Here is a 27,203-nt window from a genome sequence, read left to right as displayed (position 1 = left end):
GTGTTTCCTTATCTACTTTTTCACCAGTTCCTTTCTCCTGTCCTTCTGAGACACTCCTTCCTCTAACACTCTTGTAACTTTGTACAACATTGATACTTCTGCAGGGGTGATCCTTCTTTGTGATACAGTCATCTGCAGACTGCAGTTTGAAAGTAAAGCTGCTTCCTGAAAACCTTTTCAGCAGCAAAGCGGTAAGTCACTGAACTTGCAAGTTGGTCCCTGAGACAAGCAGATTCTCTGAAGGCCTCAGCAAATACAACTACATCAGGATACTAGAAACCTTCTCTGCAAGTGGGTAAGTCTAACAAAGATGACATTACCACAGAAAATTCCTCAGGGAAAGCCCCTACATGATGCATCAACACCTTTCAATAAGGTACAGTTGAAAGAGCTACAAAAGGTTCAAGTCACAAATTTCTTAATTGAAATTAAGTTATGATTTGCTTTAAAACACAACACTGTTGAGATCTTGGTTATCCCTCGTGTTCTTCTCTGCTGCTACTCTTAGAATACAAATCTAGGTGGAAAGATATATTTGTGTGATTGCCCATCAATCAGTAGTTTGAACAATCTCAAAAAATCTCAGATGGTGGCACATTTTTAGACTGCCTTTTTAATCAGAAAGATTTTGACCAAACTCAACAGACAGAAAATTTGGCAATGAGTGCTGTAGGTGTGAACAAAATAAGCAGCTTGTCTGGGCAACTGAACCTACAATTCAGGTGTTGTTTGTTGACTACTGCTTGAAAATGTATGAACAGTGAGTGATAATCTGTACAGAGCTTTAGTATGTACCCTGTGTGTGCTGGATCTTGAAAGTTGGCTGTGTATTGTTGGTGCAGAAGGTACAAAAGGAAAGTGCTCAAGCTGGAGGAATTAAATTTCTATAATTAGAAATTGTCTGTTAAAATTACATGCCACGTGGCAAGCCTATGGAACTTGGCGTGTGGAGAGAATTTTAGCAATGATTTACAATTAACTTCCATGTTGCAAATCACTCCTTAGCTGTTTTCTGTTATGAAATTTGGAGAGTTGTAAAATGCATTTGTGCTACTTTATTTCCTTTTGAAATGGTAATTACTACTGCTGAGGGGCAGTACTTAGTGCAGAAAATGAAGTGCGCAGCATAGGGAGGAACTTGTTTCTGAGGAATTGCTGAGGAATTGTAATGATATGAAAAAAGAGCTTTCCTGAAACACATACACACAAAAGAGCTTGATTTATGAAACTCCAACCAAATAAATAACAAAATAAAGTAAAACACAGTCTTTTTGTGCAAGGGACAGTATTCACTTCTTTGTTGCTGACTGCACTTTTTTCCCATCAAAGTGGGAACAGTGGATTGACACAGGGAAAAACTCATAAGCCAATGGCTTGAGGGAAATGCAGATGTATGGTAATGTGATAAGAATGCCCTAGAGTAACAGGTTTGAGCCAATGTGTTCGAAAATTATGAGTGTGCTTCTAACTACTAGCCCATTTTAGATACCTACGATAGAACAGAAAATGGTATGGCCCTGGAGAGCTACATGAAGTTTGACTTTTATATCAGAGGAGCAGAGGCTGTGCACTCTGAGTGGAGAGAGCAGGTATGTTCTAATTAAGTGGCAGTAAGCTCCCCCTTACAGCTTCCCCCTTGATTGTGATTGTAAAAAGGACTGTGTTTATGAGTAGCTTTTATGGAAGGATGTATTAAGGAAAGCAAGGAATAAGGCTTCTGAGGTCTTAAATTTGGTAACTTGTGACAATAATCATGATCTCTCAGGTAATAAAGTAGGCTATCTAGCTCTAGTCCTCAGTTTAAAGTTAATATCTTTGAAAGCAAGGTGATTGACTGTAATTTTGCTCAGTGCTTTGCTGGTAGCAGTAAATAAAAACATATACAGCATTTTTCATCAGAAGTGTTGGAGTGCTTTCCACACCTTAATCAATTAATTTTTATGAGATGGTGGCATGATTATTTCCCTTTCCCTACTGGGGGAACTGAAAAGATCAGGGCAGCCACCAGCAAGTATGCAGCATTTAGTACAGTGGCAAATATTGATAATGCCTTAGTCTAGAACTGTGGCTTTCCAGAATTATTTTATAGCTACATAGCTGAGACAAACAGTCATAATTCCCCTTTCATAAATATATTTGAGCCAGGCTTTAGTCTCAGAAAGACAACAGACCAAGCTGATGCTGCTAGGGTGGTCCATCCTGATAGGAAAAGGAGCAGCTGTACTGGATCAGATAGGCGAAACAAGTAACTCATGATTGAGCTGCAGTGCAAAAAAGTAAAAGCAGGAAATGGCTCAGAACAAGAAACTGTCCAGGTACTCAGGGATGATGTTAAAACAGCGAGTGTTCAGCTAGAGTTGAGACTTGCAAGGATGTCAAGTAACTAGTTATAGGATGAGCCAGAAAAATGTGGGACTGCTGCTGGACGTGGCTGGTGACTTAGTACCAGCAAACGCAGCCCAGTTTGAGGTACTCAGCACCTTCTTTGCTAACAAGGTCTCCTAGACCTCTGTGCTTTGCAGCAGAGCTCTGGGAGGAGGAGAGGAGCCAGCAGCAGGCATAAGCTGAAAAAACTTGCAGTCAATATGGAAGGGAACTGGCTGTAGTGTTCTGGTAATACTCTCCCTGCTCTCCAAGCAGCCTAAGTGTGAAGCAGCAGGTGATGGGTACTCTGTGGGTGCTTGCACCAGCTTCAAATGACAAATGTTGACATAGAAAAGCCAAACTGGGTTGAAAGAGGGATGTATTAAACCTACTTGACAAAGCTGGGGCAAAAATGGACGCAACCAGTTCAGTTTAGCCAGGTTTTAATTTAGTTGGAAATATACAAGATCCAAAACCAGCTGATGATCTGTAAGCAGTGCATTTAATTAGCATCCTGTTGTCCAACAGTGATGAAATGCTCTGCTTTGCCATGAGAACATGTACAGCTGTTTTTTTCTACAAGTAAAGATAAAAGTGGCTAATCCAGCTGAGAACTATTACTGTGGAAAAATGGGGACAGTGGCTAAAACTTGAAGGTATTTATATATCTCTAACAATTTCAGTGGCACCTAGACACTTGCTATCTTAAAAACCTAGCTAATTACATAACAAATGAGACATTAATTTGACAGTTTTCTCAGGGAGAGAAAGCTGTCTATCTACTCATGCCTTTAAAAACAAGCACCTTTTGTGGTAAATAAAATTGTTGCCAGTACAATCGTTGTCGTTTTGCAGATGATGAAATGGAAATGGAATCAGTAGTTTTCTCAGTAGCACTGATATACATCAGGAGTGATACAACTAATTTTTTTCTCATATAATGAGAGAGTACAACTTCATCTCACATAGGTTAGGGACTTCACACAAAAGTGCAGGAGTCGTTCTGTAGATAGAATTTGAATTTTCCTATTTTTCTTGGACAAGTGGATAATTTTTCCCTTCTATTGTACACCTTTTAATCACAAATGCAAACAATTGTTTCTCCTCATTTTCTGATTCTTATAAACTCTTCTTAGCATTAAAAACTGGCTAGACTTTTAGAATTGTGACTAAAGCTGTAAACAGATTCTGGAGCATGCTGACACAAATGATGCATCTGTAGTTAGGAAAAGGAACTCTTTCCCATGTGTATAAATCAAGACAGTTCAATTTGTAGCTGCTTAAATACCAGTGGACCATCATTTGTTTTCACTTTGAATCAGGAACATAATGTACAGATGCACTTTGTTTTTCTTTGATACTGATTTTTTTTTTTTCCTGTTGAGGCCAGAATAAGAATTCTGGGAATAAGGTTCTTTATGTCCTTTGTGCTTTGGGAAGTATGGGTGAGTCAAAACTTCTACTTTCTTTGGGTTTTCTCTGAGTTTTCCTAATATTTGCCACATTACTGCTCTTGCATTTTGGATAATCTCAACATCTGATGCCTGAGGAAAATTAGCCACTGAAAAGCTGTGCAGAAACTGCAGGGTACATAGCCTGAGACAGCTCCTGAGACAATACCTGCATTTATATCTTACGGACTGAATAATATTCCTGGGATTAATGTCTCAACTCCCCAGTACTTCACATGTGCATATTTGTCTAAAAGCAAGATATTTTTGAGGCAGTAGCTGCAAGTTATCTAGGATTCTCACCCAGCTAGTGATTTTTTTGAGTAAACCATAATTATGATGGGAAAATAAAATAAATTACTTAGACCTACAGTGTAGGGTTTTGGATGTCTGTTGTTGTTGCTGTCAGAAACAAACCATTTTAGCTCCAAAGAAATACAACTTCTTGAGAGACATTTCTCATCTGCTGTTTTTCAATCACTGAAGTATACAAGTATATTTGAAAAGCAAAGTTCTTATGATTATATCTGCTTTTACAAGTTTAACTGTAATCAACAGACTAGGAACAGAGTGCACAAGTCATTTTATCTACATTATTTGTGGAGAATCTCTGAGAACACAGAAGTGCTTCTGACCTAGTTAAACTCCTGCTATTTTGAAAATGATTATTAAAAAGCCATCAATACTTCTCTGAGCCCACATACTCACTTGTTGCCCGGTAACCAGAAGGATGGAGCCTTCTTTCCCATGTACCACTTGCCGGTAAATGTGATCTAGAATTAAGAGTTCACTCCAGCAGTTCTGTAGCAACTTCATTTGGTCATCAACCTGTAAAGCAAACATGAACGTTGGTGGCGTTACGCTGGGAGTTATGTTTTACATCACACTGTGGAGTCACTAATGGACACTGGCTAACATGCCGCTTCCTTCAGGCATCACGTGAACAGAAATGCTGTCAAAAGTTATTTGTCCACAAAACTGCTATTCTCAGCTGAACAAATAGGGCATTGCTGAAAACAGTATCTGTAAGATATATAGAAGATTTGCAGTTGATTACAGGAAGTTGATTCTAGGAAATCAGAACTATGGCAACGTTATGCAAAGTAATACCAGTATTATAAGGTAATTACGAAACACTCATAGCAACAGGACATTATTTTTAGCCAAAAGCAAAAATAGCAGAAACAATGCTAACGTGAACTTTCCCGTACACCCCATCCTTGAATCTCAGCTTTTGGAAAACAGAGAAGAATCTGCAGGTTCAAGAGCACTATTGCTGCAACAGGCCCAAGTCAGAAGTAGGCTCCTTGCAAAGGAAAAAGTGAAGAGGTGGTAAACATTGTCTCTAAGAATGATTGTGTTACTATGGAGAAAGAAGAAAACAGACACAAGGTGGGTATCTTCAGGTGTCACCAGCAGGGCAAGAAAGGCATGTACATAAGGCAGTAAGAGACTTATCACTGACTGCATTTGGCAATAGCAGGAATGTTCTGGGCACTCAGCACAAGCAGCCTACATTGAGGTTTTGGTGCGTTGGTATTTGAGATGTGCATATTACAGGATAACAAGGTCTCTCACTAAACCGATGGTAATTGCAACTGGACTGCATTCAGTTTTATTCACTTTATCCATGGAAAAATTATGAAAATTTGCAGTGACATGGGGAAAAAATGCACAAATTAGTGGAAGGACTTTGAATTTAAGTCATGGTAAACATCAATATCCTCTGCCTCTGTTCTTACTGAACTTACTGATTTCTTTCCTAAAAAAATGAAGTCTTTGACTTCAGACAGTCCTGGGAGAGTTAAGGGGTGTGTACATTAGCCTTGCTACAATTAATTGCATGGTGTGGATGTGGTAATAGTATGTATACAGTTCAAAGAACTCTAAAAGCCTTCGTATATAGCAAATGCCGAACGGATTCAAAATTATATAAAATAGGAGAAATAAAAAATAAATTAGCAAGGAGAATATTTTTAGAGGGCAGCTGCATAAAATTTCCCAGACAGAACTATTAAAATATTATTTGAGGAGTTCTAATTTGGATTGGTTTAGAACTTCATTTGATGATGGATGGGAAGCTGCATTTTTTGGAGCAATCTTGCATGAGCTTAAATAAATAATGCAATAGGTATTTTCAAGTGTTATCATCATTCATCCAATGATTTTTTTGAGCTTTATCCTTTCCAGCTTGTTTTCTTGTTGTGTGGTAGAAAAAGAAGTAACTTTTGTTACTGATGGATTTTCCAAGTGTCATCTATGAAAGCTGCCTGGTAATTTCTCCCTGTTTCCAGTCACTTGCCATATGGCTCAGACTTCAACATCTTAGACATCCAATTCTTTCTTGGACTCCCTTATTTGCCTTCTCTTCTCTGCATCACAATCTTCTCCCAATTCTTCTTGTCCCAGATAACCCTTAGGTATCAGTATCAAATTATTCCTTCTTGCTGGACTGTGCAAAGAAATGAAATCAGGATAGAAAGGGAGTGAGCCACTGTAAAGCCAGTGCAGGAGTACCTGTGTACAGCCCTTTCTCCCCCATAGCCTTCACTAGGCCCTACTCCACAGCTGTAACAGGTATCTATGCTGGGAAACATCTCATTCCTTCCACTGCTGGTCTGCCTAGAGGATGGCATTGTTTTGTGGTTTGGATTTTTGTTTGTTTGTTTGCTTGTTGTTGTTGGTTCTTCCAGAAATTAAAAAAAAAATAAAATTAAAAAAATATATCCATCATTTCTATATCTAAATGTCTAGATACAGAAATTATATCTAGAAATCAAATATCTATGCCAAAATGACATCTTAAGGTTGCAGAATCTACCACTGCAGAATTATTTAATGCTTGTATTAAGATTGTCTGTTCCATTCCTAATTTGTTTTCCATTTGTCTTTGTTTATTACAGACACAAAAAGGCTGAACTGGTGTTGGGTGAAACACTCTCGGTTCTGATAGTTCAAGAGTTTCACATGCTTTGGCTTTGAGGTACTAAGCATAATCTTTTAAAATATCGCCTACAGTTGTAGTTAATACATGTAAGCTCAGATAACACCTGTAAGCCACATATCCACGGGCAATAGAGGTGGAGGATAGAAAGAGGTGTGAACTCTGTAGATGGATATATTACTAAGTCAGTGCAAAGCTAGTGCTATCACAAACTCAGCCTTGCTCCATCCCTATGCTGTCTGTACCCATGATAATTCATTTCTGTTCAGATCACAGAGCAAGGCTGATTCTGTATTAAAAGATCTCTCTTCCTCTGCCCACAATGTGTATTTGTCTACAAAAACATTTCAGCCAAGTGACTTGTTAGCTCAAGAGAGGGCTATAAATTACAGCAATGAAACACTCGCCCCCAAAATGTGGTCCATGTTTAAAATAAGGCATTATTTGAAGGCATTATTTGAAATTTACAGGTTCTAGTACTCTTGCTTTTCCTTTTTTTTTTTTTTTCTCCCTGTGCAACAGTGTTACAAAAATCAAATAAATCATGCCAACATGATAATTTCATCCAAAATTAGCATTTCACACAAAGCTACCACAGCTTACATCTGAACAAAACAAGCTGTGAGACAGTTTAAACGTTCAACATCCATGTTGTAACAACTAATACCTGAATAAGAGGTCAAGCGTTTGATTATATTATAAATGACATATTTCTGGCTAACCCATCTGTCTCAGCCACAGGCAGCAACTTTTGAAAACAAACTGCACTTTACAGGTCTGGCTTTCTGAAGGCCCCAACAGCAGCTAGTCTGCAATCAAAGCCTACCTCCCAAGCTTTATCATATCATTACTGAGCCAGTGCTGTGAGAACAGTATGAGATGGCAAAATCACACAAAAAAATATGTTTTGCACATAGCCTGTTCCTGCTGTTCTACAAGACTCATAAAACTAGCAACAGCGAACATCTGCCAGTGGTTCACAAAATCTGCTCCCCTGTATTCACTGTAACTTAGCCAGTGAAAGCCTCTAAAATGGGTATCATAAAAAGCAAAATACACATCCAAAACATTGGATTCAGAAAACTACTAGATCCAGCTGCTTTTGCCATTTCAGGAAAGCTGGCAGGGCAGCAGAATGCTTCCCAGTTTTCACTGGGAAGAAACAGAGATGACCTTAAGGAGGGTCATGAATTACTGAAATGGAGGATCAATTACAGCCTACTTCTGAAAGGCATGTAGATGAGGAAAATCACATACCTTAACTCTGCTAACGCCTAGTAAATGGAAAATAGAAAACAATGTAGATCACTGAACAAACACGGTAACGTAGCACATCTTACGTTAGAATCAGCTGGCAAACTTTACGAGGTGTGTAACTTCAGCCATAACACAAACACCCTTGTGTTTCCATGGCACATGAGTAACTGTGCATTATCTGGCAAAACAAAAAATCAGCCTTTGGCCATAGCAAGTATGTGCCTTAAATTGATCCTGGGGGCAAAGATGCTGAAATGGTGAGTGAATTCTTAAAAGGAAGGTACTATGCGGAAAATGCACCTTGTGGACTCCAGCCTCGTGTGACACCAGAGCACTCTAGTCCTCCACTAACAAGGTGAGCAGGAGAAAAGGTAAGATTGTGTCGTCATGATAGCTTAGCTTCAGTCTGGGATTTTCCTTGATAATCAACATCATTTTCAATCATGGTAAACATTGAATTAGAAACAAGCCCCAGAGCTTGTACTGGTGGCTAAACTTTGAGGCTTTTCAGCGTGTGGAGATCTTTGAGAGTACCCTTTGTCCCTACTACTGGGAATGATTATAAATAAAAATTGATCATCATATAGCCAACAACTGTCCACTACAAGAATACTCCCCAGATTTGCAGCTGCTCCCTGCCATAACAGACCATTGACACAAGGATAATGTAACCAATGTCTTACCTAAGCAAGCTGTCAGATGAGATACCCATTTGACAACTATCTAGCCTCAAGCAAAAGTGAGAGTGAATACTGTGCCCAGATGGTTAAATTTAGGTCCTGTCTGGTCTGTGGCAATTAAAAGAAGACTCTTATCAGTGGAGACAATATAACTGGAAATTGTTGCTGATGAAATGGTGTATAAGGAAAGATTTGAAGGAAGCTAAAGGGAGAGTGTGTGACTTGAAATAAGGGATCAATTCCAGCACACAGGGTGGCATGAAAGAGTAATAATGTTAGGAGTATGAAAGGAGTAAAGCATTACACTTGTAAAACAGTGGCTGAATAACAAGGGAAGCAAAGAGAGTGCTTAAGAGGAGGTTTTAAAGGAGGGGACAAGGAGGTTGTGTGGTGAGAGAAGACATAAGGGAAGTTGGATGTCAGGTAAAACACTGAAGGTGAAGGTGATGAGATGGGATATTATGCAGGCTTAATGGGATTGTGTGAGAGTAGATGATGCTGCTGGGGTAGAGAAAGAGCAGGTACTTTGTCAGACAAGCAGAGGATGGCAGTTGTCACCAGCAGAGATGAAAATGGACATGTGCATTGACCAGTCTTTTAAGTAGTAGGAATACATGGGTGAAGCAAGGGGTAGCTTTCTCACAGCGTTGTACATGGCAGTAGGTAAATCCTATTTCCTATATGAAAATCCTATTCACTTGTGCTTACAGCGAGGACAAAGAAGCATATCAGAATTTGGAGTCATTCATAACCTTGTATCTCATGCTGCTTGGCCTACTCGTAGCGTATGAGTCATAAGCTCGAAGACAAATGGTCGTTGTCGCAACCACCTCTGTGCTGCCTGCCAGCTCCCTTGCTAGCCAGGATCAACTCATGTAACAGCATGGTCCGCTCTGCAAAAAGGGTCTCCCAGATTCTTGAGTACTGGAAATATAGCTAATAGGTTTCTGAAAAGAGAGAGATGTTTCCTGAAGTCCACTGACCCTTTTTCCCTGAGGTTTAATAGGACCATGGGGCCTCGTGGCACTATAACACTCTTCCATGTCCACTATGAAAGACTCGCATAGCATTGCTCAACTGCACGCTGTTATATGTCCAGACACAGGTCTGAACACAGATTCCCTCTGCGTGCCCAAGTTCTCCCTGCAAGCTGGAGTTACAAGGTGACTTTAAATCACTGTTCTGAGTTCTCTGCTGGCAAGGATTAGAAAACAGGCACGTATTAGACCACATTTAGATACAACTATTGGTTTGCATCATTTATCTTCCACAATAAAATGCAATACAAGCCACGTAGGATATTTCCGGGGGTGGAGGAAATAGGTTCTCAGCTTGAAGTGCGAAGTTGTAATCCTGAGCGCTGCGGTGACACGCGATCTCGTGGTGGGACAGAAAGGTGGGCTGGTGGCCGGGGGGTCGCGTTTGCCTGCTAACGCTGGCCTCCCACTCAGCTGGGCCCCGAGCTTTCGCTAGGGGAATGACTGCAAGGCTGGAAGGCTCACGGGGCCTCTGTGGAAACAGCAGCACCCAAGCCCACATTATCAATTGCAGTTAAAAGCAGGACTTATCTCAGAAATGCTGGTTACTCATCTGAAAAACTATTTGTGCTGATGTTATAGATGAGGAAGGCCAGTGCAACACAAGAGTAGTATTGTTGTAGAGTGTATGCTTCCCACAGCAGGGGATGTTAATCATTATAGACTTTTGTTTTCTCTGAAGAACAACATTGAAAATGCCAAATGGTAAAATGAAGAATAATGTGTATGCTTTGCTGAAATGCTTCTTAATCTTATCAAAACCACACTGTATCTTTCTTTTAGGAAAGTGTTTCACAATATTTAGCATACAGGAACCAACAACCACAGATTTATTGAAATTTTTGTTTTGAAGAGGTATTTTCAGCCTGGCACTTGATGAATTACCTGTTAAAAGTTTCAGGGTCATGCTTTTTTTTTTTGTTGTTGTTGTTGCTGCTTTAAGTTAAATATTTTCCCTATAGTTATTGCTGCAGGTTCTGCTAAACAATGCTCTCACCTTTTACCTAGTCTATACCCCTGTCTCTGAGAAGTTGGAGAATCCTTTTTCATCTTCATTTGCATCAGCTAGCACTATAGCTCTGGGCTTTTCTGCTACTAAAAATTTAAAAGGGTATCTAATGATTAAAACAAAAAATACGATGATTGAAATTTGTGTGATAAAAATGTGTTGGATTCAGCTGAATTGTTTTTACTTATGCTTCTAAAAGGGAGTGCCAATGCCACTTTCAAATTCTACGGCCATTGAATAGCCATTTCCTAGTGAATATGAAGCGATTAAACATCTGTCTGAATTGTTCAGCCTACAGCATACAAGTTCAAGGGATGGTTGAACTTCCTTTCAAATGTATTTTGGAGATCACTGACAAGCCATTGCAGACATACAGCTTGAGTCGATACTTCATTTTCTTATGCTATAGTGAAGCAAATCGCCCCAAATCAAAGTTTTATATGACAAGTTCATTCCAGAGGCTAATTTTTACTACTGAACGCGTACGTGGTTTCCAAATCATTACATGGGTAAAAAAGGATTTGGACTCTGCAGATGGGTTGCTGCTAACAGTGGGAAACCTGTGCAAGGTTGCTGGCAAAAGCAGCACATAGTAGCCAATGCGGTTTTAAAAGAAAATGCACAAAATTTCAGAATCAGTGAATGCCCTAATTAAACATGATTACTGTCTATAACCTCAGTAATAAATGCTGCAAAGTTCAAGAAAAAATGATTCAACATTAACTACGATCGTTCCAGCTCTCTACTAGAAACCTGTGTTATACAAAATTGCCTATTCTACGTGAAAGCGGGGAGTGAGCTTTCCAAGCCCTGGTTGCATTAGATGGCTGTCCTGTTGCTCTGGTTAGACGACTGTCTAGCTCTAGTTTGAAGTGAATATAAAACATGCTAGAGTTTGGTAGCAATCTACATTTTTTTCATGATTTAAAAATGAAAGGAATATAGAAATATTCCAGTGTGTGCCTCTTCCTGCTCCTTTATGGCATATAAAGAGGATCTTATAAAGATGCAATTATACTCAGTATGTGCCTGCGCCTGTGTGTGCGTGTGTGTGTACACTTCTGCCTTCAGTAACTTCTGAATCCATCAAACCAGTGTCAGCTAATTTCAACAGAGAGTTCATGTATCCAAGACATTAAATTTCTATGTGCCTTCCAGGAACCAGTATCCAGACAGAGGAAAGTAAGTGCTAAGTACCGCCCTGAAGGAAAGACTAATAAGCTCGGCCTTTTTGCAACATCAGAGAACCCAGAGAGGACTAAAATGTTTCATTAATTCCCTATTCATAGCACTATTAATATTTGGAATATCAAGCAACTTTTTACTTTGTTAAAGGGCATAAATAAGGAATTTGTAGCATAAAGCAGCATTATATCTTTGAACATCCCCATGCTTCTACCCTTCCACAACTTGAAGTGACTAGGTAGTGCCCACGCTCCGGGCGGCATGGGGTGTTTCCTGCTTAGCGAACGCCCACGGGCAGAGTGATGGCTCTGCAACATCTTCTCTCTTTGCGTGCCCCTGGCCAGCTGTCTAAGATCACTGTGAAAGGAGATCACACCAGCCATGACCAGTCACTTCCCAGTTTCAGTGTTCACCTTCTGACTAGTCAAACTACTTCCATAAAAGAAACAGCCTCAAGCACCATTCCACAGCACTCTTGCAGGAATATAACACAACACACATGGGTCTAGGGGCTCACACTGCTGAAGAGAGTATGGGCAAGCAGCAAAAGGTGATCCTACTAAAGAATAAGACCTCTCTTCTTGTATAGGTCTTCAGAATCTGTTTGGAGTCTATCCCACTCTATGAAGGGGAAAGTAAACAGCAAATCTCAGTTCTTCAAACAGCAGATGAAAGGGCTGTTACTATAAACTTTGTGTGTATATATAATACAGAGCACAGCAAATGAAATGTAATTTTTTTTTCCTTTTCCTGAAAACTATGTGTATCTCTGTGCAAACTGCATGATACTTAGTGTTTTGCAGTCAGCATTATTTCTGATGAATTATAAATGTGTTTTTCTCAGGTTCTTTTTCGGATCATTTTTTTAAAACTGAAAATAAGGAAAAGATTTCTTTTTAGTCCAAGTGAAAATTTTGCTTACAATGCAATGTTTCTTCCCTGTCAAAGTGAATGCAAAGCTAAGTAAAGAGGAAAATTATTCTTCTCAGCACCTGTTTCACAGGGTGAAGAAGGAGATGTCTTCTTCATGACTGGATCCATAGAACTGATCTTCAAAATCCTACTCCTGTGAGTATCTGTACCAGTGTTATTACAATATAAGTTTGTGCATAGTTGGGTCTAGAACTTAAAAAAATAAAAATAAATCATTTAATGCTATGTAGTTTGTGTAGCAATTTTGACAGTAAAACTTTTCCCTTGAATTACTCCAGAAATACTTCTGTGTTTTCTGGTATCAACAAACTAAATTCCAAAATGTGCTGGGCCAGATTCTTAAGTCTGAACTTGCATGGACACCAGTCCTTTGACTTCTGTGTAAACAGAATCAGGATTAGGCCCATTCAATTCATCATTATCGTTATGGGTCTGATCTGCATTTTAGGATGCGCAATGATGTTCTCTGGGGAATGAGAAGACAAGACTGAGTCTAGTAAATTTTAAAGAATGGATGGTGAATTTATTTTCAATATATTCAGTGAGCAGTTTCACTCTATTGTACAGCAGACTTCAATTAAAGTCTCTATGATCTTCTCCAAGTCACAAATATTATAGTATTATCTGAAAGGATTTCTAATATGTAATATTCCTTTCCTGTTTGATGATTTATTGGATAAATTATCATGTCGTTTTTCTTAGAGCTACCCCATTTTTCTACCTGACATTTATTCCAATAGTTTATATGTAAACTTTACCTCCTACATTAACTCTCATTTGTAAAATTTATTAGAAAACAGCAACATCAAATCTCGACAGAGATCAATACAACACACAGAGGTGCATTAATAGTGTAAATTATTAAAATCATAGTAATAAATAAATTTATTTTCTCCAGAATAAATATTCTATTTAAACTCAATCAGCTAAGTATAATATGGAAAAATATTTTTAGCTTGTGACACGAGAGACATGCTAATTTCAGAAAGAACCTTTAATATGGTAACAGGCAGGCAGAGCAGTCTCCCAACACACAGGGTCATGTTCTTTCAAGTGCTGTATGCCCCATAACGCTGTTTTTTGCATGCATTAACACAAGAGTTACTTAAATTGGCTCTCATTTAAATTACACTATGTGGTTCCCCCCTTGTTTAATAGCATTTGCATTTCTTTATTTCCAGTACAGCTCTTCAAGGGGGTATGGGCTATAGGGAGAGGGCAAGCCAAGAGAAGTATAATCTTACTCTTTTAAAAGGTGACACCTACAGATGTTGGTTTGTGTGCACAGCACTGGACTATGTGCCCAGTTACACTAATGGGAGTATGCAAATCATCTTCTGACTTCATACCTAAAAAGCAATTACTGTAAAGTTATAGCAGTGTAAATGAGAGAAGGAAAAATTTCCATTTATGTGTTAGTGATACCCAGGGCTGAACACTGAATAAACCATGCCAAATCTAATACATTGGATCTTACGTACCATTTCTAAAAAATGCTGCATCTGAAGGCACAACTAATTTTTGTTCTGAAATTAACGTCTTTTTAATGTGTATAGTAACATTTTATTTTTATTTTATTTTGCTTTTATTATATTGGTAATATTTTCTAGATTAAAATATGTCACCATGTTAGCTCCTATGGAGATCCCTTCGCCATTAAGGTTACACTGATACTATTTGTTTGCTTGCTTATAATCTATTTTATATATATATAACACTATATTGGGTATAGAAGAATTGGTTTTATATTTTAAATGTTCATTATCATTTGATTACACAGCATTTCAATCTTTTTCAGGAACTAAAATACGTTGTTCCATTTTACTTTTCATAGTCCTTCCTTCTGCCCGTATTTGAATCACCGAAACATATGGATCCGAAGTCTCAAGACAGGGAGCTATAGTGTATTACAGGACAGAAAGTCACCTATATTACACCTTTGGCAACAGAAGCTGGTAAAGCACTGCATTTGCCACACAAATGTATTTCACAGTGTTTTCCTGTTTTGTAATCAAACTGCCGAGAAAATAACAGCGAAAGCAGTAAGAAATCACAAGAAACAGTGTCTTCAGACAAGATGTGAAAGGAGATGCTATACTGATGAAGAAAAAATACAGAAAGGTTGTCTTACATCCCAGGAGCTGCAGCAGTAACAGTAAGTCACTGGGGCAGAGATGAAATGAGAAAGAAGATGCAACGATAAGGGAGAAAGTGACAGAATGTTCAGCATTAGGAATGGGGGTTGTCATGTACTGAACTAGTACCTTTCCGATTTGAGAGAAAAAGTCACTTAAAAACACTGCCAAAGGAAGCTGAAGTTATACAAGCACGCTGTGGAGAAGTAAGAACCAGTGAGTTAGTGTATATAGGAGTGATCCAAAAGACTTAGTGCTTCTCTCTTCTCTTTACATCTTAAAAGCATTGCAGGAGGCTCTCGGCATGCAGCTACTACCATCTAGCTAAATTCTTTCAACTCTGAACAGCATCTACGTGAAAATTAGCTCCTTTTCCTGAAAAATTCAAGTGTAAAAGAGCAGAAAGAACCATGCTATTAAAATCACAGGAAGTGTTGATTGAATGAATGTTCAAGGAATAGTGTATTAAAATGTTTTTTCCATTTATCCCTTTATTTGGCATTGTTTCATTTATTCCCACTTCCTGTTTCCTGTATTCTAATTTGGAAATCTCTAAAGTGTCATTAAAATAAGGTTGTCACATCTCTGCCCAGGTCCCATACAGACATTAGCACTGCAGTTAGGATTAATATTAATGTTTGTTTAAAGATATGGGGGTTGGGGGTTGGACCCGATGGATGATCTTTCGAGGTCCCTTCCAACCCCCTACAGTTCTGTGTGATATCCTCGAAGAAGCTGTTTTTATTTGGGCTTCTTATGTTGGTAAGAGGAGTTTTTGCAGTACAGAATGTGGAATGAAGAGAAACTTTACAGGTAAAAATGATTGTGGACTGGTGAAGGAGGCAAGCACAGCTAAGCAAGCTGTTTTCACAGCTGGACACTTACCAGGTATCCAAATGCTGAGTCTCTAAACTGGGTTCCTAAATATCTGCATGCAAAAGATTAACGGTGAGTTTAAGAAAAAGGGAGAAAGTCTGAGCATCTAATTTCTTAGCTTTTTCTTAGCTCATTTCTGGATGTCAGCTGGGAGGATGAACAACAAAATCAGGTTGCTCTGATTACTTCCCATTCACCCATGAGTGCACCATATACCACAACTATGAAAGTGAGGTTTCAGTCAGACTGGAAGACTCTGGTCAATGGGCAAGGGTTTGTAATAAAATGGCATAATTTTCTTTTAAAAAATAATTTTTTACACCATTTGTGTTCAAACGTCTAGCAATCTGCTATTAATCTATGTCTGTGTACCCGTTATTTTGTTTTGTAATTAAATTTGAGTTTAATTTCTGAAGATTTACCATGACTAAAATATTACTTTGATACCCAAATAAAACAGGAATCATTCATCAATCACATATTTATCCCAGATTTATTAAAGGAAATTGGATCGTAACACTGTCTATAACATCTCATTTCTAGGTACATTAGAACTTATTTTTTAACATGGCTCCATAAGTCTGTATCAGGGCAATTTTCATGGTATATAAAATATCTTGAATGATTTAGAAATCTAAATTAATGAAAGATTATACAAATATTCAGCATCATGTCACTGACAGTTAATGGACTGAATTCCCTCTTTGACTCTTTTCTTTATTTTTTTAAAAAACTAATCTGCCTGAGGATATGTTTCTTTTAGACTACAGGGTCTTTAGGGAAGGTACTGACTATTCCTATGTTTTTATGCAGTACCTGTTTGTTACCATAAATCTAATAGTAGAAAAGGATTGCCTGACTGTGTGAAGCATGCATGGATGTTTCTCTGTAAATATGATTTTGTATGACTTCAAACAGTCTACAAAATAAATCCAGAATTTCCATTTAAACAATGCAACAAGATATTGTTGGTCAAGTTCACTATTTTCTTTCATAAATATAAGCATCAGCATAACAACACAATGAGAACTTTTTCCTCAGTATTTTTTTATATTGTGGCATAACTAAAACCTGACACCCTATGCAACACCATCCTAGGTATGGTATCATATACCACCCTGAGATTGGATGGTATATAAAAAAATATTTTATTATAAACATCTTTAAGACTAATTCAACAATTCATATGCAGATAGAAGTACAAAAATGCCTGTGCTTCAATAGAAGACTCGAGGAGCAGGTCCTTAGTTTGTATTGCTTTATATCTATGAAGACTGATAATGTATTTTTTTAAGTAGAACCTAACATGAGCCAAATTCAGCTTCTGGCGACAGCTCCTTTTATATTCCCTCTTGCATGAGCAAACACACCACCAAAGTCCAATCTACTGTGTCAAATATATGCATTTTGTAAATATATGACTATTTGATAAATGGAGTTGAATCCTTTTTTTTTTTTTTTTTTTTTTTTTTTTTTTTAGGTTACTTCTAAAATGTTCGTAGTTTATTTTTAGCTCACATGTTGCATGCACATTGCCCCTTTCTCCAGTGCAATGCGCATATGAAGTTCCCTGAGGTGTCCGAACTAGATTCACTGTGAGTACTTCTCCAGTATATGCAATTAAAATGTAATTCATTTCTAGATATCATCAATATTCTGTCATAGTATAAGGGGAATGGACTAGATGACCCATGAAGTCTATTCCTACCCTCATATCTATTACGATTACCTCATATTAGTAAAATTGTATTTTAAGGTCACTTATATGCGCTAGTTCCCTTTACGCAAATATTTGGCACTTAACTCGTCGTTCATGTCTCTTTCTTCATGCTCTGTTTATAAAGGATTCAGTACAGGTAGAGCATCAAATGAAATGAAAACCTGATATTTTGTTGTAAATAATTCATAAAACAATGTTATGACCCTTATTCCCCGTGAGTCATCCACATAATGAGCCACCCAAATGAAGCAGTGAAAACATCCACTTCCCCTGCCATGGGTGTGCCCTGACGGGCTCCTCAGGGTCAGAAACCCATCAATCTCTTTTCACACATGAGCTAATCAATTCAAAGAGGGAAGTGCCAATGAGTTATTAGATCAATATGGTGAAGTATGGAGATTGATCTTATCCCACAGTGACTGCATTAACAGACTCGTCAGTGTGACCTCTGCCCTGCAGCACGCATTATACAGGATTGCAAGTCTGATATCTGAATGAAGACCTCAGGTCATTGCTTTTAATAATCTGCTTTGCTGAAAGAATTAAAAGTAAATCTGAAAAGGGATGACTAATGAAAATACGAAGGGCTTTCTTCTCTAGTCTTGGAATGCTTGCAGAAATCATGCCAGCTTTTCACAGCTACCATCAGCATCAACTGTCTGGCACAGAAACTGCTCAACTGTGCTGTGCTAAAATCAGTTGGTTTAAAATCATGTGAAATACAGCCACTGACACCTTGCTCTCCTGCCACGAAAAAAAATAATAAATTGAACACAAAACCCTAAGAAGCATTAGCTGTGTCTAAATTGATTCAAGTCTTTGGTGTGTTACTCTAGCTGTTGTCCGTAGGTTTGTGCCTGGTGCGCCGTGCCAATAAGCACACAGAGTCTCTCTGTTTCCTTATTTTCTCAGCTAAAAGACTATACAAGCTATAGAGAGACTACACAAGCTACAGTCCTCCCTATTTTCTTCAACTTCTCCTTTTATTTATTTTTTTTTTCCCTCAGCTTTGGGACTACATAGCTGGTTTACCTGAACTGCTGAACTGCCAGATCCAGAGCTACACTGGAGCCCTAATGCCATGAGGTATCTCTCAGGTGAGGGTGGAATTCTACCTGTCTTCACAAGGCCTGTGTACATCCTACAACACCATCCTGTCCCTTAATTGACCCATGCTGGTAAGTGTCACTAATTTTACAGGACGTCTCTGCGTGAAATGACTGCACGTAATACTCTAAGCAACTATGCCAGGCCATCCTGTTATATAGACTAATCTTTCTGATATACAGTTTCAGAGATGCTGAACAAAACTACACTTTGCTGTCTCAGAACATGACATTTATATTGTTAATAATTTTAAAGCCCTGAATAATCTCATTGCAATGAAATATTTATGTATAAAGCACATTTTAATACTGTATTTTTATTATACCGAACATTTTTATTGTACAATGTATAATTGAATCAATGAATTAGAAGAAGGTTACTAAAAAAGGATTAATGTATTTTTAATGAAACTGAATGATATAACTTCTGTTATTCACTAAGAATAATGGCAGATCTATCAGGTTTGTATAGATAAGAGCTTTGTGAGTTTATCTGAAAGCCCACATAATGCTTCTCATTTAACTGTAACCTAGAAAAACAGATTTAGCAATCCTATTCAGGTTTCTAATTCATTGTTTATTTATATGAACTCTTTTCCGCCTTGTGATCAGATCACCTGTCTAATCATGGAAATATGAATCTCTTTAGCAGATACATCTATTTCCAATTGTAAAACATTTCTTGAAACAATGCTCTTTCAATGTCTAAATGGAAGAACCGAGATAGCCATACAATACCAATGGGAAATGTTTCTGAACTCTTAGATTAATAGACAGGGGAACTGGTGAGAACTTTCTACACTAATAGTGAGAATGCGGACATTAAACTGTTCACATGGCTCGATTCCCTAATTAGCCCACTAGCCTAAATTATAAATACTTTCCAGGTAGCAACCACTGTGCTTAAAAATATCCCGGTAGAAAATCCTTCTATTAATATAATGCTGTGATTGAAATTCTAACAGTACACAAAATGTTGTACTGAAAATTAAAACAGTAGTTGCAAACTTAGCTTGGAATCCTATACGTTTATTGTGTTCTTTACAGTATAGTGTTTCATTTTCGATTACTTTGTAACAGATGTAAAAATAGATAATAAAAATGTATATTAGAACAAGATATATGTATTGCAGAGGAGGAACTTTATAATGCCACCCTTAGAAATATATTTGCATTCTTCCATGGGAGGCATGTAACTGAATTCCTTTGAAGAGATTCTGCTATTTCTTCCATCTTTAAGTAGACACTGAGAAAGGGTATATGCATACTACATTAATGCATATATTATACAAGATGCTGTAGTATTGCTCAAGAACTTTGTTGTGTGAATTTTGTAAGACCACATAATTCAGTGGTGAACCACAATTAAATAAATCACACCACCAAAATAAGCATACCATTTTTTCTACTGCTGTGGTGGGATTTTTGCATCATTTTTTTCACCAAATAAACTAAGGGATATTCTAGACATGCTTTGGATTTAAAAGTTTTTTTTAGAATTCAGGTACTATATTTGCATCTTTCCACTTGTAAAGCAAAGAACTTAATACACATCCAATAGAACAAGCCTCAGGAGGCATTTGATTGAGGAAAGCACTTTCCATGTTTCTTGAATCATTTGTTGTGATCTTACTGATAAGAAGTAGAAGTTTACGTATTTTCACTAAAGTGAAGGTGATTCTTCTGAATAGGAGCAAAGGAAAGTAAACTTATAGCATACGCAGAACTAAAATACTTTTTCCATAAATAATATATTTATAACACTCAGTCTTACACTCAGAAGTGCTAGAAGTAAATGCTGCATCCCAGTGGAAAAGTGGTTTGTTTCCCAGTAAAATAACACAATTTCTAGTCCTGTTATTTTATGAGACAGATAGGTTTTTAACTACTAGTAACAAATGAATGAGTTTTTTCTGGACTTCACAATCAAAGATTTTGTTTTATGATTTTTTTATCATGGGCACAAAATATAACATTTCTGGAGTAAGAAGGGTGCTTTTACCCTTTAATGGCAACTACATGAAACTGGTCAGGAATATAAAGAATAAAAATATATATTGGTGGTAGAGTTCAAATAAGGTCATGAAGTTGATGATAAATACAGTTTATCTTAGAGTTTTGCCATTTACCTCATAGCTCCCCAACTCATAACTGCAATACCCCTGCACATGTGTTATCAACAGATGCATGTGTCTGGTGAAGGAATATATGGCTGCACTAGGGATGCTTGTTAGTGTCATGTATTTTGGTGGCTGTTATTTCATCTGTGTACAAATAAGTGATACACATTATTTTATAATCAATGAAACTTCTCACTCATATGTCTATGTAACACAGGAATGGATTTTTTTAAAACCCCACTTTCTGATTTCCACTGTAAGCAAGTGCCTACAAGCAGAGAACATTCATGAAACTTTAAGAAAAAAAAAGATGATCTTCTGGGTAAGTACAATAGATTGAAAATACATGCCTAGAATGGAAATGCTTCTTTTGCCCCCACAGAATAAATAATAAATGCTTTCCAGGTAACGACTGCAGCTCTGTTGATAACATATATATTAATAAATTAAAAATGTCTGTAGATTGACAAGTGTTTTGTGGGCTTGTACTGAAAAGCCAACAACTAATTATGAAAGCCTGACTTGACTAATCAATTATTCAGATGAACATTAGGTGCCTATTATATGTGTAAACATGGGAATTATATTTCCCCTAAGTAACTTTCTAAAATAATGAACCCAAAACATGCAAATTTGAAATAGAAGGAATTGGCACTGTTATGCCCTTATTGCACATGCAGACCTCCCACTGAATTATTCAGGGAACACTGAACCGGGAGCCTCGGTCTTCTCACTCTGCGCAGCACGGCAGTAGCAGCACATGCCACGTTGTATTTGTTATGCATGTAATATTGATTTAGCTCGTTCTTGCTGGTCATGTTTCAAATTCATTTCATGTTTAGGAGGTAGGGGAAAGGAGAAGTATCCCTGGATTGCTATTTGCGATATATTTTTACGCCTGTTGAACACAAGATTATCTGATAAATTAATAATACCATGGCCTCTGTGTGCTGGAAGAATAAGCCTTTGAAAAGGAGCACAAGTGAAGTAATAAACTCTATTTAGAAAAGGTTTATATTTGCTTGATTCCCCATCTCCTGCCTGTAAAGACTGGGTGCTAGTATTACAGAACAGATTCACTAGTGTTTCATTTAATTTGCGAGGCACTGAACACAATAAGGTAATGCATAATTGTTCTTTGCAAGTAGAAAAGACCACACTCTTAAACAGAATACAGCAACAGGGAAACCAGAAATAGATGTGACCAGACACCTGCTGACAAACAGTGACAAATCCCACTGACACTGCAGTGACCCCCAGTTAGTCAAAATTTAATTAAGGGGTATAATTAAGTCAGTGGAACAGAACACTAATGAGTGTTGTGTTTTTTTTTTTTTTTTTCCTTTTTTTTTTTTTTTTTTTGATACGGGTAATTACACATAAGAATACAAAGTAAGCTAGGGCCCTCAATGTATCATTGAAGTGAACAGTATAGAATGACAAACAGAGCTTTAAGCACTCTTTCTGTTTATTTTTCCCCCTTTGCTAGAATAATGCAAGCTGAAACAACACGGCTCTAGTCAAGCATCTGTATACATACTAGCAAATGCTACTAGCCCAATCCTGCATGTGCAGCGTGTCAGTAACATGACCTTGGTGGCCCAGTGCACACCAGTAAAGTGAGGCGTGCGTGGCTTTGCTGGGTTCTGCCCGTTGCTGTGTTTGCATGTTCGTACCGCGCAGAGGGCATGCTGCCTCACTTCCTAGCAAGTGACATTCTGTTCCTATTCAAGTAACATCCTCTAGATTGCATTTATCAAGTGTGGTTATTACAGAAAGCAACTGATTACAGGGAAGACACGCTACAGATCATCCCCATGATTGTCTGCCTGTTGGGTGCAATACACCTTTATAGTCAAACAGCAGAGTTTCTTACAGCAGTGCTATTTTATGCCTGATCTAGTTCTCTGGAATTTATCTCTAGGCAGTTGAGTGAAATAGCTGAAATATCTTTGACTATGTGATATTTGCTTATATTTCAATCATGAGAATATTGTAAAGTAGATTTACTTGACCAAAGTGTTAAACTGGGATGGAAAACATCATCATGAATAATGACGATGTTGGTAGGGAGAAAAAAACAACTTTCCTACGGTCTCTAAGATTTAAAGGAATGCCTGTGTAGTTCGGGGCCAGCCCTCTGCCGGGATTACTCTATCTGCTCCCAGCTGGTAGCCTGCAGTTCATGACAGCCTTTTATCCGTTATCAAAGCAACAAGTGGAAAAGCAGATCCTCCTGACTGCTAACACTCTGTTCAGTTCTCTCAGTAGAATTTCTGCTTCTAAATCTTTCCTTTTAACAAGTCCTCAGATTTCCTTCCTACTGCTGCAGTAGACACTAAATATGTCTCTCAAGTCTTTAGCTCACTTGTCTAACTTAAACTCCACAGGACACTAAGGGAAGAGAGAATAATTGCATTACAACAGGACATTTTCTACAGGGACTGACTGAAATGCAGCATGCTCCTGATTCTGCTCGCACTGAGGTACTGTGGGTTTAGCAGTTGGGTTCAATGACAGCAAAACCTAATTACTCAAATAACATGCTAGTGAAACAACACTTCAATTACAATTTCAGACTGAGACATGAGGTAGGCTTAAATTTAAATCCACTAACACAATTTATTTATGTAAGTGCAAATTCTACAATGAGAAAAGCAAAGCACACTATATTGAATCTTGTTACACTGTGCTTTCTTTGTTTTTTTTTTTTTTTTTTTTTTTTAGTGGTATGCCTATAGGAAAAATAAAAAAGGTAAAACCAGGAGATATTTAAATATAATTCATCTTGAATTCTTTCAAGCAAAATATATCCACTGAAACTGAACAGTTACTTGTTATTAAAACAAATCTAAATGAATATGTAGTAAAAATATACACCCCACTTTCCTTAAATCATGCTGTCATCAAGTAATGGGTCTTAGAAATGCAATCCTATAACAGTTATTACAAGTATATTTATAAAATCAAAGGAACAACTTGGTTAACAAACTGTTAAGTAGGGTACATTAAACCATAAAGTACGTTAAGTGTTTCTAATTCTTTTTTAAACTCTGTTTTTTTTTTTTTTTTTTTTTTTTAACCAGATTTTCTGTGACACCTTGTGGTTGTGCTGGGACTGAGGATGCTGTGGGAATGCCAGCTGGGTGGTGCATGCAGAACTCTCTCCCTCTCTGAACCGGGCCTTTGCCACCAGGCTGCTCCACTCACGCTTGGCTGCCTGCTCGAACCATGCATGGCACATCGTGCTGGTGCCGCATCCCTGCCAGTTACGCCCTGCGCTGAGCACAGCCCTACTGCAGCCAGCAGCATCAGACCTATGCACCTAACCTTCCTCGTCTCAGCCTGTTACAGATTTTCAGTGTGTGAGAAGGCATTATCTGGCCCTGGGCCCTCAGCAGCTTGGCTATGAAGCAGCCAGTAGCATTTAATTTTTTGGGGGTGCCTAATGTAACCACTGTGTTGAGGACCTTGATAAAAGTGCATGGGATCACTACTCTTGTTCTTTCCTATGAGCTCAAGCATGTGAAAACCCTTGTGAAAACAAGATATAGTAAGAGAGGCTGTAAAAACCACATACATGATTTTCCTGCTTTTATCTTTACATGGGCATGTGTCAGTGTAAAAGAGCAGATTAGACAGGCTGGCTTCCGTCTGGGCTGTAGACACACGTATGCATAATTGATTCCTGACATCTTCTTCTCCCCCACGCTCTCCCCGCGAGGCCACCCCTGTCCAGCTATGTATGAATGAACAGAAGTGTCTTTCATCCCCCACTTGCCTCGTGGTTCAAAAGGAACTACGAAAATAGCAGCAACAAAAATCCAGCAGCCTGCCAAAAGGCCTGCACACGTCCCATTCTTAAAGGCATGTGAAAGGTTGGAGAGCTCAGCAAAATTTTTATGTACGGGAGCAGGCCCAAGGAAAACTCACACGCCATAACCAATTGTGGACAGAGGATCATCTATCAGCAGACAAATGCAGGAACTCCAGAATGTCTCTCCTCAAATGAAATAATATATCTTTGAAAGCCAATGCCCGTTTTAGGCCTGAGGCCCATATATCAAGCCTGAGAGGCTTGTGGATACGCTCCAGGGCCATTAACCTTCCACCTGTTTCCCCTTGTCCTTCAGGATGAGACCCTGCCCTTGATTTTACTCCCTTCCCCTGTTCATCTTCCGACAGAGTGTAAATGTAAAGCAGAGGGCCTGTGAAATAATTCAAAGGCAATGGACCAGGGACATGGTTACAAATCTCTGCCACTGGCACTGTGACTTATGCAGGCAGTTTGTCACACATGAGCCAGGTGACCTCTGTGACATAACAGAGAAAAATATCGCCCGAGATCAAAAGATGAGATTCAGAGCGCTCTAACTAACTCTGGTGCAGGCAGCGGCGGCCCAGGCACGCCTGCCTTCCCAGCGCTGCCTGCTCTGCCTGCGAGAGGGTGGGCCGTGCTCCTGCTAATTGAACCCATCGCGTTTGCTCTCCTCTCTACTCAAATCTTCCCTTCAACACAAACGTCAAAATCTGTTTCCTCACGAAGCTGCTCTTTTCCAAAACGATAGCTAGATGTAAATTGACAGCAGACAGCAAAATTCATTCAGCAGATCGAAATGAACATGTAGCAATCAGTAACATCAAAAATGGTGAGTCCCCTTTGCAAAAGGGACTGTTTTAAGCTAGTAAGTTTTTAAATGCTAAGTAGTAATAAAACCTTGTATGAGCACATTCTCTCCCTGGTATTGCAATAAGAAGCCTTCGAAGTCTAAACCATTTACTGGGATTCAACTGTCATGCCAGATACAATGTAAGTCGAGTTAGTATTTAAAATGATGTAATGCACCTAGATAACACAACATCTGTATTGATTCATATTTTACCAAGAGACATACTACAGAACCAGAATAGCAGTCATTTGAAATAAAGCCTAATCAGATTGTTTTTTTTTTTTTTTCAATCTTGAAGTCATTTTTCAAGCTGTGTACTGTATAGGAAGTTTCCCAGCTGTTTTCTACATTCAGGACTTCTCTGCTGGGTGCAGACAAAAGAAGAAGACCTAATGCAGTATTTCTCTTTCAACTCCCCAAAACCTAATGGTATGTCTGGTATGGACATTTAATTTTGTCTATTTCATAAATTAAAAGAAAACCACACAACTGTCACAGTGTCCCAGGCATGATGATGAAATGAGAAATACAACTGTAGCTAGGTCAGCCTAAATCCCATCTTAATCCTAAATCACTTTGTCACTTGCCAACACCTAGTTGATGAAAAACTCAGTTTAATCCATGAATATATATAAAAATACACATATGCAAGCGCAAACAAACATTCAGCACAGTACTTACACGTGCTACACACTACCCGATCAGCTAATTTCATTGTCTTATCACACGCTGACTTTGAAAAATTTCATAGAATTCAAGTAAAATCATCTGAAGGGATAGGGTTCCACTATTAAAGCATTTCACAATTCACTAAATCTAAAGGCATGAAAAACTTGAACTATGGCTGGGACTTGAGGCTAAATCACTACAGTAGTTAAAAAGAAACGTACTGCTGAAAATGTCATTGACATAAGCCTGATATAGAGCATTAAACTTCTCTGTTGCAGAACACTGCAACAGTAAACATAGTAAATGTAAAATTATTATTATAAAAAGATTACTGTGAAGTGTTACCACATGTTTTTTGTAAAAATAAGGCAGTTGTTTGATTTTGCAGTGCTAAAATCATTTGAGTCCTGTAATTACGCACAACTTTTCATTTTTTTGTGTCTCTAAAGGAAGCCTGCCAGTGATACAAGAGTCAGCAACTATATGCAAGTTCTGCCACTCCTTTCAGTGAACTCCAATTCAGATCCCAGATGTCTTCATTTTTGAAAATACCTGGAGCGTTACTTTTTGATGTAAAATATAGGTGATGTATCCAAGGGTTCTGGCAGTCAGATCTTTAGCTCTCATTGAGACTCCTACTGAATATATTCATTTGTATTGAGGCCTGATTTCACTTATGAAATTTTCACTTACAAATTTTCACTTCTACATCCTTTTTTTTATAACATATATTTGATGTATCCCTGAAAAATTAATATTTAATTTAAAGAGCACCTAGCCTAATCCATTGCCTTTAACAGTGAGTATGATCTAGTGCATCTACTTTTGTAATATTCATGAATTTGGAAATCAAGACTAGGCATTATATTTTACTCTGAGAGGTTTTTTCTCATTTGAGTGTTTGATCAGTTCTGAATGCCCAAATGGCCTACTAGAATTTCCAGGGTATAAAGAAGCTACTTAAAGATGTTATTATATTTAGAAAAATATTATATTAATGTAATAAATTATAACCTTTATAAATAAACATTCTCAGATACACATAAA

At 38.0% G+C, this 27,203-nt stretch overlaps 1 protein-coding gene across 1 annotated transcript in view; it reads right to left on the bottom strand.

Moving 5' to 3' along the window:
• The window catches only part of NR5A2 (nuclear receptor subfamily 5 group A member 2), an 80,470-nt gene that overhangs the window by 34,108 nt on the left and 19,159 nt on the right, over positions 1–27,203 (bottom strand). The window contains exon 5 of the mRNA XM_084290735.1: positions 4,524–4,643. Within this exon, the coding sequence (XP_084146861.1) occupies positions 4,524–4,643 (120 nt within the window). The remainder of the gene's footprint in view (positions 1–4,523; positions 4,644–27,203) is intronic.

Source organism: Netta rufina (genome assembly GCF_964035555.1).
Source record: "Netta rufina genome assembly, chromosome: 8".
NCBI lineage: Eukaryota > Metazoa > Chordata > Aves > Anseriformes > Anatidae > Netta > Netta rufina.
This window is presented reverse-complemented; position numbering and strand designations above follow the sequence as displayed.